At 35.2% G+C, this 12,987-nt stretch overlaps 1 protein-coding gene across 1 annotated transcript in view; it reads left to right on the top strand.

The window, feature by feature from the left end:
• Positions 1-12,987, top strand: part of CEP120 (centrosomal protein 120) — a 39,971-nt gene that overhangs the window by 6,549 nt on the left and 20,435 nt on the right. The window contains exons 6-14 of the mRNA XM_065656084.1: positions 746-943; positions 3,109-3,336; positions 3,580-3,787; positions 4,828-4,935; positions 6,173-6,350; positions 8,610-8,759; positions 9,613-9,795; positions 12,037-12,133; positions 12,221-12,373. Coding sequence (XP_065512156.1) covers positions 746-943; positions 3,109-3,336; positions 3,580-3,787; positions 4,828-4,935; positions 6,173-6,350; positions 8,610-8,759; positions 9,613-9,795; positions 12,037-12,133; positions 12,221-12,373 — 1,503 coding nt within the window. The remainder of the gene's footprint in view (positions 1-745; positions 944-3,108; positions 3,337-3,579; positions 3,788-4,827; positions 4,936-6,172; positions 6,351-8,609; positions 8,760-9,612; positions 9,796-12,036; positions 12,134-12,220; positions 12,374-12,987) is intronic.

Here is a 12,987-nt window from a genome sequence, read left to right on the forward strand (position 1 = left end):
TCAGCTTTAGACCTCGGATGCTGTGTTTACACTGTGCTGTACCACACTGGTACACATTGTCTGATTTAAAAATATAGGTATGCCTGAGTTACTGTGAAAGTAATGACTCCAAGCTGGCATGATTTTAATTGATCTATAGCTCATGGTGTATGATGAACTCTTTTCAGTCTTTTCACCTTTTTTTCTGAGAAAATAATTTTCCATGTCAGAATTATAGGGCCTTGTAAAGTAAATTTACTGTGATCACTCTGGAGTAGCTTGTGCCTTTTTAGGCATTGAACTCACAGTTGCAGTGGCTACAGGCTGAGGTACCTGTTTCTGGCTGTTCCAGTCTTTTATTCAATTGCCTATGTCATTATATAACTCAGTATCTAATCTGCAGTGTTTATTTACACTGTAAATATTTTGTGGAAGCACTGCTCATTTCTGAGTATTTATGCAATGCCTGACATTATTGAATATATCATGTCAGTTACAGTCCTTGGTGCTGATAAATCGTAAAGGTAGATCAAAATGGGTCACTTTGGAAGTTATTAGTATACTTCTAAAGAAGGATTTATTTTTTTTTAATTCAGTTTAAGTATCAAAGTTTTCTTTTTATATGTGTACTGGAAGCTAGGATTTAGGTCAGCTGCTCAATAGTTTGAAATCACTTTAAGCTGTTTGATTTCCAAGCTAATGCTTAAGGATTACTCTAACTGTACATTAATGAAAGAGAGACATTCTTCTCTGCATCTTTTTTTAGTTAGTTCCTAGTACTATGAAACTTCCTGAACGGCAGCCCGAGTTTTTTTTCTACTACTCATTACTGGGAAATGATGTCACAAATGAACCTTTCACTGATTTAATTAATCCAAACTTTGAGCCAGAAAGAGCTTCAATTCGAATACGTAGTACAGCTGATGTCCTTCAAGCTTATCTTTGTGCACAGTCAAAGTTGCAGGTAAGCTGTTTCTTCTCAAATGTGAATGAAAATAAATAATGAAAATAAATACATAGAATATGGCTCAGGCTGGAACTGGAAAGCATTTTTCTTTACAAAACTAGATTGTATTACAGTATTTTAGCTCAAATATAAGTTGATTCTCTAGCTGATAGGAGGGAAACCCTAGAAGCAAGTTTCCCAGTTCAGATGGAGTATGGTCTCTTTAGTATGGTCACCACAGTAAGCTGTGTTACACATTATGATAAAAGGTATTACAGAAACATGATATTCCAAAGAGCTAATGTGGCATTCTCAAGAGCTTTGAGCTCTGGGACTTACTCTGCAATCAGACCATCTGCAACCCACAGTCCTGCTTGTGCTGCCTGTGATAACCTCACCCACACCAGCTGCTCAGATCACACTTGCCTAAAATCACTGTCCTCAGCACTCTTTTTGGATCATAAGGGGGGTCTGGCTTTTTTCATGCTCTGTAACCAAATACTATTTTTAAATATACTACAACTGTATTTGGGCTGTTATGGGGTATTTCTTATCTTTAGCTATGCCTTTAAAGTGGGGCATGGCTTAGTGGTCGAGTGGTCAGTGTTAGGTTTACAGTTGGACTCAATGACCTTAAGGGTCTTTTCCAACCTGAATGAGTCTATGATTCTAAATATTGGGTAGCACTGAAACTGTTTATGGCAATCTGTGTCTGGCTCACACTTAGCTCATTGCAAAACAAGAGAACTTGATTGAGGGTAGTACAGGGTTTCTAATAACATAGGTAAATAAGACAGTGGTAGTTATGCGAAGTAAGTATTTGATCTGGACTCTTTTGGGGTTGTTTCTTTAAATTTGTACAGACCATTCTAGTTTTGTTACCCAGGTTAGTTTAACAATGTTTCTGGTTAAATCTTTAATTGTTTCAGATTTTTTTGTCTCAACTTTAAATATTTTTCTAATGACAGTTTTTGGAGAAGCATATGCACTGATGTGTTTGGAATTTAATCTTAGTCTATGGTCCTGAAACGAAGTATTTAATATAGCATATATTAAATATATGTGCATATACAGAGAGTTATGCATGTTTTCATCATGTTAAAGAATGACTTTTTGAATGAGAGTTGTCTTGAAGTCAGTTCCCCATCTGATTTATAGTTTTCTTTCTGACTTCTCACTCAGCTTCTTAACATTTAGGATATAGGATCAGAGCACTGTATTCTGATCCTTAATTTTTTTTTTTTTTTTACAAAAATGAAGATTTTTGTTGTAAAAGATGCCAGCTGCCAGACTAGGGGGTGTGTATATGTGTGTATATATCTGTATCTTGTATGATTGTATTGATATATATGTGTATGTGCATATATATACACACCTAGGCCTATATTTTGGCAGTTGACACCTTTTAGCGTTAAATTCTTCATTAAGTGTAATAAATAGTAAGGATCAGAATACAGTGTTCTGATCTTCTAAAACAGAACTGAAGTGACTCTTACTTGGGAAAGAGCAAGTTGGTATGTAAGTTTCAAAAAGTAACTCTTACTGAGGAAAATAAATTACATTAGAGTGTGGGGTTTTTTTAAGAACTATTTCTTACTTGGGTGGAAAATAATAAGTATTATCATAAATTAAGATAGAAAGTATTATTAGTATTAGAAGGTATTATACTAAGCTGTAGAAGGAAGAAAGAGTTGAGTCAAGTTTTGAAAAAAGGAAAAATGGTTCTTAGCAGGAATTAAGAACAGTTATTTAATTTCAAAAATCCTAGCTGTTTAAGTGGTGTCTAAATGTACACACAAAGGCTGAGCTTTCAAGTAACTTTTTTTCTTTACATTGCAGTCATGTATTTTATATGCCTATATATTAAGGGTAGGAATCTGTGCTGTGTTTAGAAGTCACAGGCTATTGAATCTTTCAGAAGGGTTGATGTGACACAGATCCTCAGAAGGGCAGTGCAGTGATCTGCTGCTGTGCTAGCACTGGGCAAATCCTACCTGCTCAATACTGAAATTTCATAGCTGTTTTCATACTGCTCAAAACACTTGTTCTTAGCATACAGGGACTATACTAGGGATGATCAGTTTAATTTGTTATATTTATGCTACCTTTAGTAGAGGGTGAACAGACAACTTGAGTGGAAACGCACATGGCAGTTACTTTCCAGCACTCTTGTATGTACACAGGTCCACCTTTGCTGTGGGGACCAGTCTCTTGGAAGCACTGAAATACCCCTTTCTGGACTACTGAAGAAAGGAAATGTGGAGATCGATCAGCACCCTGTGGCAATAGAAGGAGCATTTGTCCTTGTTCCACCCAATAGAGCTAAACAGAAACTGCCACAGTTGCCTCTGGATATGGCTCCTACTATTGGGGTATCTGTAATTCTGCAAAGGGAGAGTATGACTGCCCAGGTATAGCTTACTCATTTATTGTTGGTTTAGACATTGTCGCACAGTTAAATGTTGAAATACAGTATTTCTAGGTCATATTTGAAGTATGTAAAAGAAAACCAAAAAGAATAATTTGCCTTGTATATAATCCTTTTATTGCTTTATTTTTCTATGTCAGAAAAATAATCTCAAACTATAAAAATGTTGTAGACAGAATTTCAGTACAAGCCATCATCAATAAGAAAACTATGTCGCTTTGTTCAGCCTTTGATTCCCGTAAATGCTCAAGTGGAACCTAAACAACCACAGGAGAAAGTTCTTTCACCTATTAGTGGAAGAACAGAGGGCCTGCAGCAGAGATCCCAGAATGTCCCATCCCAAGCTGACCACTCTTCTTCAACAGAAGATGAAGCAACAGAAAGTGAAGTGGAAAGTCTTAAGTTTGAAAAAGGCATGAAATTAAAGCAAAACGGTATGTGGTACACTATTTTTTTCCTCAGTTGTCAAGTATGGTCTTGGATCATGTACTACTTACTCACTTGTGGTGATATATTTCAGGCAAGTAAGAATTATTTCCATAAAATAAATAATAAAAGGAGAAAAAATGTTGTAATTTGAACATGGTGGTTGTTGACAAAACTTGGAAGAGCCAGATTGGGAATTTTGTAGTGTGTAGATTACAAGTGATATGGATGGTCATCAGCTTGAGAAATAATACCAGACGTGTTTGGAATTCCCTGAATTTGAGAGTGGGAAGGTTCATTACAATAGCCGTGAAGAAGCTGACTTGATCAATGAGGAGATGAAATGGTCTAACATTTACATTTATTAAATAGAAAGGCAGAGGGAATGTGGGATTTTTATGATTTATAAGGAACTTACTATGTGGATAATAAATTGTGAAAACAAACATTCATACTATACAGATTTCTGGGCAACACCAAGCGTCTGGTTTTCGTGTTTGTTTATTTTTACACTATCCTTTTGTAGGGACATGGTAGCCCATGTAGCCTTCTAAGACTTCCCTTGTTTTGCTTTTGTTTTGAGGACTGGGTTGGCAAAAAGTCAAAGAAGAACAAGAGATGAGAGAGGAAGAAATACTATAATGATAGAGTAAAGCTCAGAAGAAAGAATATTAGTTTGCCAAACATTACTAAATATGCATCTTCTTAAGAGATGATTGTGAATAAGCTGAATGATTATTTTTCTGATGATATTTGTATTACTGGTTTTTTTGAGATTGGTCCTAAAGACAGCCAGTTCTGTAGAGGAAAATCTGTGTCTTAGAACATGCTCTTAGGATTTGTCTGCTAATCCTAACTGATCTTAACTGAGCAAGGATTAAGTCCTTTATGTGGAATGTATCAAGAAAAAGTATTGTGAACCCAGCAGCTGGTTTGAATCAGCAGTTAGGAAATCTAAGATTGTGCTTTTTTTATTATAGTAATAATAAGTTTGCAACTCTTTGTTTTGGTAAGATGTAAAATATATCATTTGACATTTATCTTTCAGGGCTGGTGGCTGAGTCTCGCCAAGAGGTTAACAAGTATACTGAAGAGCTTCCAGTTTTCAAATCACAGAGCACAGCAAAGATACCTCTGTCAGATCTGCAAAATTCCAGTAATGCACAATTTATCTAATTTAGTACATTGAATGAAACTTGAATATGCTAGCAATTTAAACGAATTTTAACAGTGGGCTGATTTTTGTTCTCTTGTCTGTCACAGCCTTAAACTTCTAATCAATCTTTCATTGCCTCAAGCAATCTAGTTACATTTTACCTGAATCATTGAAAATTATTTCATTACTATGTTGCACTAACTAGCTGATGTTGAAGTATTATTAATTTTTTTCTTTTTTATATTGTTACTGTTAATGCAAATAAAACGCTCAAAAACAAGCAGGAAAAATAGTCAGTGCTAGCAATGATGTATTTTTAAAAAATAACAAAAATGGAAACACTTTAGATAATTATGGGGAAAGAGGATCAGAACAACTAACACTTGAAAAAGGTAGTTGTGTTTATCTCCGACAGTTTCTTTGCCTTTCTCTCTGTTTTCCCACCTGGACACCTGGTCTGTAAAACTTGTAGTTTGACCTTTGATGCTTAGAGGGCAATATTGGGTTCCAGTGTAAGGACTTGAGAAGCCTGGATGCAATTGGACAGGCACTCACTGTAGGTTCTACTTCCTAAATTGTAAAACAGTGTCATGGTAGGTGGGTTCTGATCAAAGGGCATAAGCAAATGTGCTTTACAGAGCTAGCTAGAGCATTTTGGTTTATTTCAATTGTTAAACGGCAGCTTCAGACTAGTAGTTGATGGTGCCTTACAGGACCACTGTAACTGACTTGGTGCTCTTTCAGTCTCAAAGTAAAGAGGTTATTTAATTCAAAGCAAACAAAGTTACTCTTTTTTTTTTTTTTTTTTTTTTTTTTTTTTGGTAAGCCCACCTCTTCTGCATGCCTTCAAGTTGGCTAGGAGCAATTCTGTGTGCTTTTGAAACTGAAGTATTATAGCAGCCTTCTGAGGCATTTAATATCTTGGATCTTTATCTCAGAGAAGAGAAGTTTAGACAAACTTACACAGCTCTGAAAAATAATTAAAAGAAAAAATATTGCAGTATCTGTTAAGACTTAAAGCACATTGGGTTTGGTGGTGTTCTTTGGAAGCAGTAACTTACAAACAGAATAGCTAATTTTCATAACATTGGCTTATATTACAAGGAATTTAAATCTCTTTGGCAAGCAACCTATCTGTGCTTGCATTTGAAATGTGAGACCTGTCTTTAATGTATTTTGTTTTTTGGGCCAGAAGAAATTATTAAAAATACACACAAATTCTCTTCTGTGTTTTCAGCTCATAATGGTCCAGTAGCTGCATCTCAGCCCAACCCTGTGGGTGCATCCAGCTCTTCTGAGCCTGTGTCAGCACAGAAAATTGTCATTCCAGCAGCCTCTCACCATTTTTGCTTTTCAATAGACTTGCGAAGTATACGTGGTCTGGAAGTTGGTTTTCCAATACACTGCATTTTAAGGTACAAATTTTGTTCATCTTATTCTTGGTAATAATGCTACCTTTCTTTTTAATACAAAGCCTTCATACGCTGAATGATTGGTGGCAGTATGCTGCCTGATGCCTTTTACGTTTACGTAGCTGATTTTCAGTAGCAGAATACTTTGTAATGTTCATCTGGTTCATCACTAAAATTCTGAGCATTACAGCATTAAAGATATTTAACACTTCACTTGCACTGTAATTTGTATAAAATCTCACCTGAATATCTGAGCTCAGACAATGCAGATCATCACTCAGTCCTTAGAGGAAAGGAGGATTGTTTGTCTCCTTACTTTCTGGCTACCTTTCCAGCTGATTGAAGAAGTGATTTCTGCAGCTTGCCATATCTCCATCAAGAACTCCTAGCATTTTAGTAGGAGACAGGTCACCTGGTTTGTGTGTAATAGTGAATCTAAAGGAAGCGCATTCCAGTCTTAAAATGAAGAAACGGTGTAGTAAATCCATTATCATTCTAAGAGGTAATATCAGGGGTTTTTTTGTAGTCATTGCATAGAAGAAGCAAAGCTTAGTAGGGAGAAGTAGCATATTTTGTTACATTAATTAGTGGAGTTACAAAAAAGACAAGATTTTTGGATACATGAGTTTTGTTCTTGGAGCAGATGTAGAAAACTATCAGTGCTAGTTTGGAACAATTGTGTAGAGATTAGTTTGCTGATGTCAATGTGAAAGAAAATATGAGAGCACTTTTGGAGAAAAGCAGATGTTAGCTGGGAGGTGGATGCTAAGTTAGAAGAGTAAGAACTAAAAAGATGAAGGACCAATTAAATGTAAGGGTATTGAAACTGGTATCTGTCTGCAGCTTGGGTTTTAGGGTTTTTCTTAACATTGCCAGTGAAGAGAGAAGCTTTCTTTTATCAACTTGTTTTGGTTTAGGTTTTCCTTAGTGTTTTAAGATCAAGATTTAATAGATACAGTGAGATTTTTTTAAAAAAAAAGAAAATAAAAATCCTGCTCATGGAATATTAGTTATTAATAACATATGTAAATTAAGTGGTTTGTAGCCATTTTTACAGTTTGCCTTCTAGTTTCCATTAGGGCCCTTGCACATCTTCAAATGATGATTTGGTTTGAGAGTTGAGTATTTGTGACTGTGGAAGTGCATGTGCATTTGCTTTACATTTGTTCTGATCATTTGGTTCAATACAGTTTTAACTGGTCACTGGGAATTCTGTTCGTGTTAATGATTCTTGGAGTTTAATCTTTAAACTAGGATGAAAAGGCAGGGTTGGAGTGGAGAAGTGGAATACTTTAGAACACAACTAATGTAGATTGCATCATTAATGGTTTTCTGTATAGTCTATATGATTAAATAGTACGTGGAAAACAACATACAATAAATGGAATTTTGTCACATAAAAGCTTTTTCACATAACATTCCAAGAATTAATGTTTCAGTGAGAACACATGTTTTGTTGTTCATGCACATCAGTTTTTACAGTTAGTTATGAATATGGCAAGAAACCGAAGAAGAGAAACATCCAAACACATGAATGCTAAGAAAAGTTACAGGGTAAAAAATTGCATTTTCACTGTATACCTGGAGTATTATTTCATTCAAGTCTAAATAAGCTCTTTAAACAGTTCTGCACAGACAGTTGAAGCATGGAATTTTATGAGTGGCAGCATTTGATGTAGCATTTATTTTATTAGTAACTTAGCTGACAGCTGGCATCATCGATTTGAGCAAAGCTCAAGAGATTCTTGGCCTTCCCTTTGTTGTAGTTTATCATACACTGAATTATGCCAGTACAGTAGTTCAGGCCTCATTGCAAATCATGTTGGTAAAATAGTTCATCTTTTAGTGAATCGAACTGTGGGAATTAAAAATTAAATTCTTCAAAAGTGACTGAAATTTTCAAATGGTTCTGACACTGTATATGTATACTTAGTTATGAATTATTGCATGTTAGACTAGGCTTAGCTGTAAATACAGTTATAAGTGTTCCCATGTAGCAGTCTGCATCTGAATCTGATATTCCTTTCTCTTATTTCTCTGCTTTCTTTATATAATTGCAGAATTTTAATAAAATTTTAATTCATAGGGTTGTGAACATACAGGTTATTAAAGCTCTTTTGTCAAAATAACAGCAAATATAAATGAAGCTGGATCAGTGCTGAAGTAGATGAAAACATAAATATTTGAGAACTAAATTCTATTGTTTGGATGTATTTGTGTAAATTTTGCTATATTGCTAAATTTTGTTGTTGTTTCTGTTAGATACTCGTATCCATTTTTTGGCAGTGCAGCGCCTATTATGACAAGCCCACCTGTAGAAGTCAGAAAGAACATGGAAGTCTTTCTTCCACAGTCCTACTGTGCATTTGACTTTGCAACCATCCCTCATCAGCTTCAAGATACGTTCTTCAGGTGATAACTTGCGTTCTTTTTATCTTAATTACACTTTCTCTATTTTTTGTTGTAAATGCAGTCACAAGTTCAAATGTTTTACTTAAGATCATTAGTTTGAGAATTTTGTAAAGATTCTGTGTGTTAATGCCAACATGTATTTAATACACTGCTCTTCCGGTTTCTCTATTACTTACATTTAAAGTCAAGGACTATGAAATTCTTGTTTTTCTCTTGAGTACATATGCATGGATAATTGCTTACAGAAACAAGTGCTGTTGTTGTAAATTGTTAAAGGTTGATAGCATTGTTTTAACAAAGTGTTACTTCAAATGATATAGGTAAGTTTTTTTCTTTTTAATGCACAATGACTATCTGATATCTTTGAACAGCAGGAAGTATGTAGGACGTCCAGTGTTGAGGGCTGTGACACAATTTTCCTGGTAGTCCCACCAGCTTACAATAACTAGTTAAGATGTGGAACAAAAAACCATCAGAACAATGGTATTTTTTTAAAGAATAGGTTCAGGAGATGTATTCTGTGAGTGGCAGTGACTAAAATTAATTTATACATTAAGATGACCTAGGTCTCTTAAGATTATGCAGTCCACCACTTTCACTGCAGCATTGTTCTTTCTAATAATTTGAGACAGGAATGATAATCTGACCAAAGAGAGTAAGTGATAGAGAAGATGCAAAGTCAGTCTCATTGCTCTGTGAGTGAGGGGCAGTAAACCCACCTCACTGTGTGACAAGCATGACCATCACTGATTTGGGAAGTTACTTGAGAAAAGGACATCACGTTCTACAAAGGAATAGGAATGCTTTGTCTTTTGTTTTGATGCCTGACAATAAAATCACTTCTTTATTTCAGATTACCTCTGCTGGTTGAATTGTGGCACAAGGATAAAACAGCTAAAGACTTACTCCTAGGGGTGGCGAGACTTCAGCTTTCAAATGTTTTGGCTTCAGAAAAAACCCGGTTCTTGGGTGGTAATGGGGAACAATGCTGGCGTCAGACTTGTAATGAAACAGTCAGTGTCACAGCAGCAGAAGGGTAAAACTATTAAAAAAAATTACTACTTCTGTAGCAAGTTTTGAAGAACTGTTTGTTTAGTATTTCCCTGAGAAGGGCCAAACTCTTCCTGTTTACCTCTTTGAATAGATAAATCAGGTGCAGAGTACTGCAGTATGGGAGTGGGAGTAGGCATCCAAGAGATTAAAAGTTAAATTTCCACAGGCATATTGTGCAACCCTGCACCACTACCAAAGTCATCATAATAAACCTTCATATAATCAGAGTCTTGAGCAAGCTTCACAGACAGATTAAAGAAATAAATAATTGGAAAAAATGCTACTGAGACACTTCTTCAAGTTACTTAACAATTACAAAAAACTAATATTTCAAGAAACAGTTAAGAATTTGCCAGTAATATTCTTTTAGATGCAACTGACTTCAGTGATAGTTAGGAGGACAGATATATCCATACAGTGAAGAGGTTTCCTGTTTCAGGATTATACCCTGTGATAGTAGCAGGTGTTTGAGCTTGTGTACATCAGGAGAAGAAGTAGTGTTACTAGTTAATATTCTGTCTGAAGATAAATGTTCACTTACACAGAGGACTACCGTTCTTCTTTTATGTATATGAAGAAACAAAATTTATAGTTGCTTCTGCCCTGTATCCTTGTTGAAGATGTGAACTGTGCTAGCAATCAGTGTCTAGACCCTCATCTCTTTTTGTGTCATAATGGAACTTGATTATGCCTTTGGAAATAAATATAATTGCTGTTAAGACAGAGGTCAATTTTAAACCTCTAACCCTACAGATAATTAAAACGTGCTATATTTGACACACAGGAAGATTCAGGGTACTGACACAAGGACTGATATCCCCCCTTCCTCCAAAATTGAAAGAAAATTGACTTTGTTTAAACTTTTTTGTGTGAAAGCCAGCACAGCCTGATTTGTGGAGAGTTACTTTGTGATCCCACTGTACATTAAGGTTCACACTTTCACCAATGAGGTTTGTTAAAATGAAACCTGGTTTTGCACAGAATAACCACTAGATGGCATTCTCAAAATGTAATCAGGTATCTGGATTTTACCGTGCTGATACCTTCCTAGCTTTGGTCTTGTTGGTGAAACATTGTTTTTACACTGATATGTTGAACTGACTTAATTACACAGATTTCCGAGATCGACTACCTTGAATCTTGTTTTGTTTTTTAATCAATGACTGGTAAAAAGTTATCAGAATTTAATGCAGTAATTTATGTTAACTTATGTGAAGTACAAGTGTTTGTAGGTTTGTTGTTTTGGTTTTTTTTCCCCTTGCAAATAACCGTGTAGAAGATTGCACCATTATAAAAATACTTTACATAATTTCTGTGAAAACCACAGACATGATTAATTCCTGCAGCTTTTGTCGCAAATTGCTTGATTCTTAATTCTGCAGCTTCTAGGCTTCCATAACTGAAATGATAGTTTTGTTTCTGGCCAAGTATGAGTTCACACTGCAGTGTACTTTCATGTTCGACTAGTGATAACGTTCAGTTACATGACTTACGCAGATTCTTTCTCTTAATATCTTTTTGTGCAGAAAACTACCTTTGTTTACTACATTCTTTCTGATAAGAGATGAGACAGGCAGAGACAAATTGTTCTGCTTAAGCAGAAACTGCAACTAATTTCAAATGAGTTTATTAAAATATCTGTTATCTAGACATTTTTTCACTGTACAAGAGCAGGTAGATATTTAACTTCTAATGGAATTAAAGCTGTCAGTTCTCTGAGCTGTGTGGGTTTTTTTGTAATCTAAGGATGGCTTACCACACATGATATTGTGACTTATTACACTGGGGATAACTGGAAAGTTACTGTTAACATTTAGAAAAGCAAGACTAATGAAGTTCATGGAGTATCTTAGAACAAAGTCAGCAGCAATACTTGTATTCAATAGATATATTTGTTAAAAAGATTTAAAACTGCAGGTACAACTTTGGATCATTCTCTTGTTACAGATACATGTTTATAGTAAGCTGTTAGTTAAATAGCTTCCAAATGACAAGTTATCTGCTAAAGTCAGAAAAATTATTGTAGATGTGTAAATCAGTCCCCAAGTTAAAACATTATACATGGGAGAGCATGTTTAGGCTCTTGTGTAGTCAGCTGTTCAGAGTCTCTGAGCTTACATGGAACCTTTTTGCACTTCAACTTTTGCTGTTTTGTGTGTGTCTTACAATTCACTTTGTTTTTAAGACTGTTTTCATTAAGATAATATTCTATTGCTGTTTATAGGTCAGGCAACAGAGTAGCAGAGCTTTCATATGCTATCACTTTGGAAGACTATGGGCTTGTGAAAATGCAAGAAGTTCTGGTGTCAGATTCTTCTCAAGTAAATGTTACATAAATCTTACCCTTTTTCCTTTGAACACTGTGGAAAGTTGTGTTTCCCATTGAAAATCCATTGTTTTTGTATCAGTGTGTAGGTGCTGGTCAACAACGGGATGGTTCTCACATTCAGCCTCGTTGTGCCCCAGAAAACCATCCAGAACCTCGAGAAACTCTTGAATACAAAGCAGCATTGGAGTTAGAAATGTGGAAGGAAATGCAGGAGGACATTTTTGAAAATCAGGTTTTTAGTCTGTTTGTTTTCTAAACTGCATGACTGCCAGCAGAATTGATCAGAGAAATATTAACTGCATCTTTCTTAAACTTTGCCACTGTTTTCAAACTAAATTTTACTCACATAGAATATTGAAACTTCAGATGTACACAAATATCCTCCATACTCTTATGGAATAAGTTTAATTCTTTTCTGTTAATTGACTGAAGGAGTGAAATACGGAATACTCCCTTCACAATTTCTCCTTACTGTTTATGAAGTACAGTAGATACTTGAGATTCAAATTATTGATGTTAGATATTAATACTGCATTTATTTTCAGTCAAAATCCGTTGCTGTTTCTACTCTTGAAGTCATTCTACTGTTGAAGTCATTCTAGGTGTTTGTAGAGTTGCATGCTTCTTTTCAGAAGATACTGAGAATCTAGTATCTACTTGTTATAATATTTTTCTCAAACTTGGGCTATGTTTTCATTTTGTGCTCAAGGGTAAGAAATTTCTTTCACTGTCAGAATCATAGCTTGAGTTGTACAAGTCAGTGTACAAAACTTAGTTTTTAATTATTTTGCTTCAAGGCTTAGTTCTGCCAGTACTCTCTCCTTTAAAGTTGCACTTCCAACAATA

The sequence above is a fragment of the Caloenas nicobarica genome, chromosome Z (assembly GCF_036013445.1).
Source record: "Caloenas nicobarica isolate bCalNic1 chromosome Z, bCalNic1.hap1, whole genome shotgun sequence".
NCBI classification, from domain to species: Eukaryota; Metazoa; Chordata; class Aves; order Columbiformes; family Columbidae; genus Caloenas; species Caloenas nicobarica.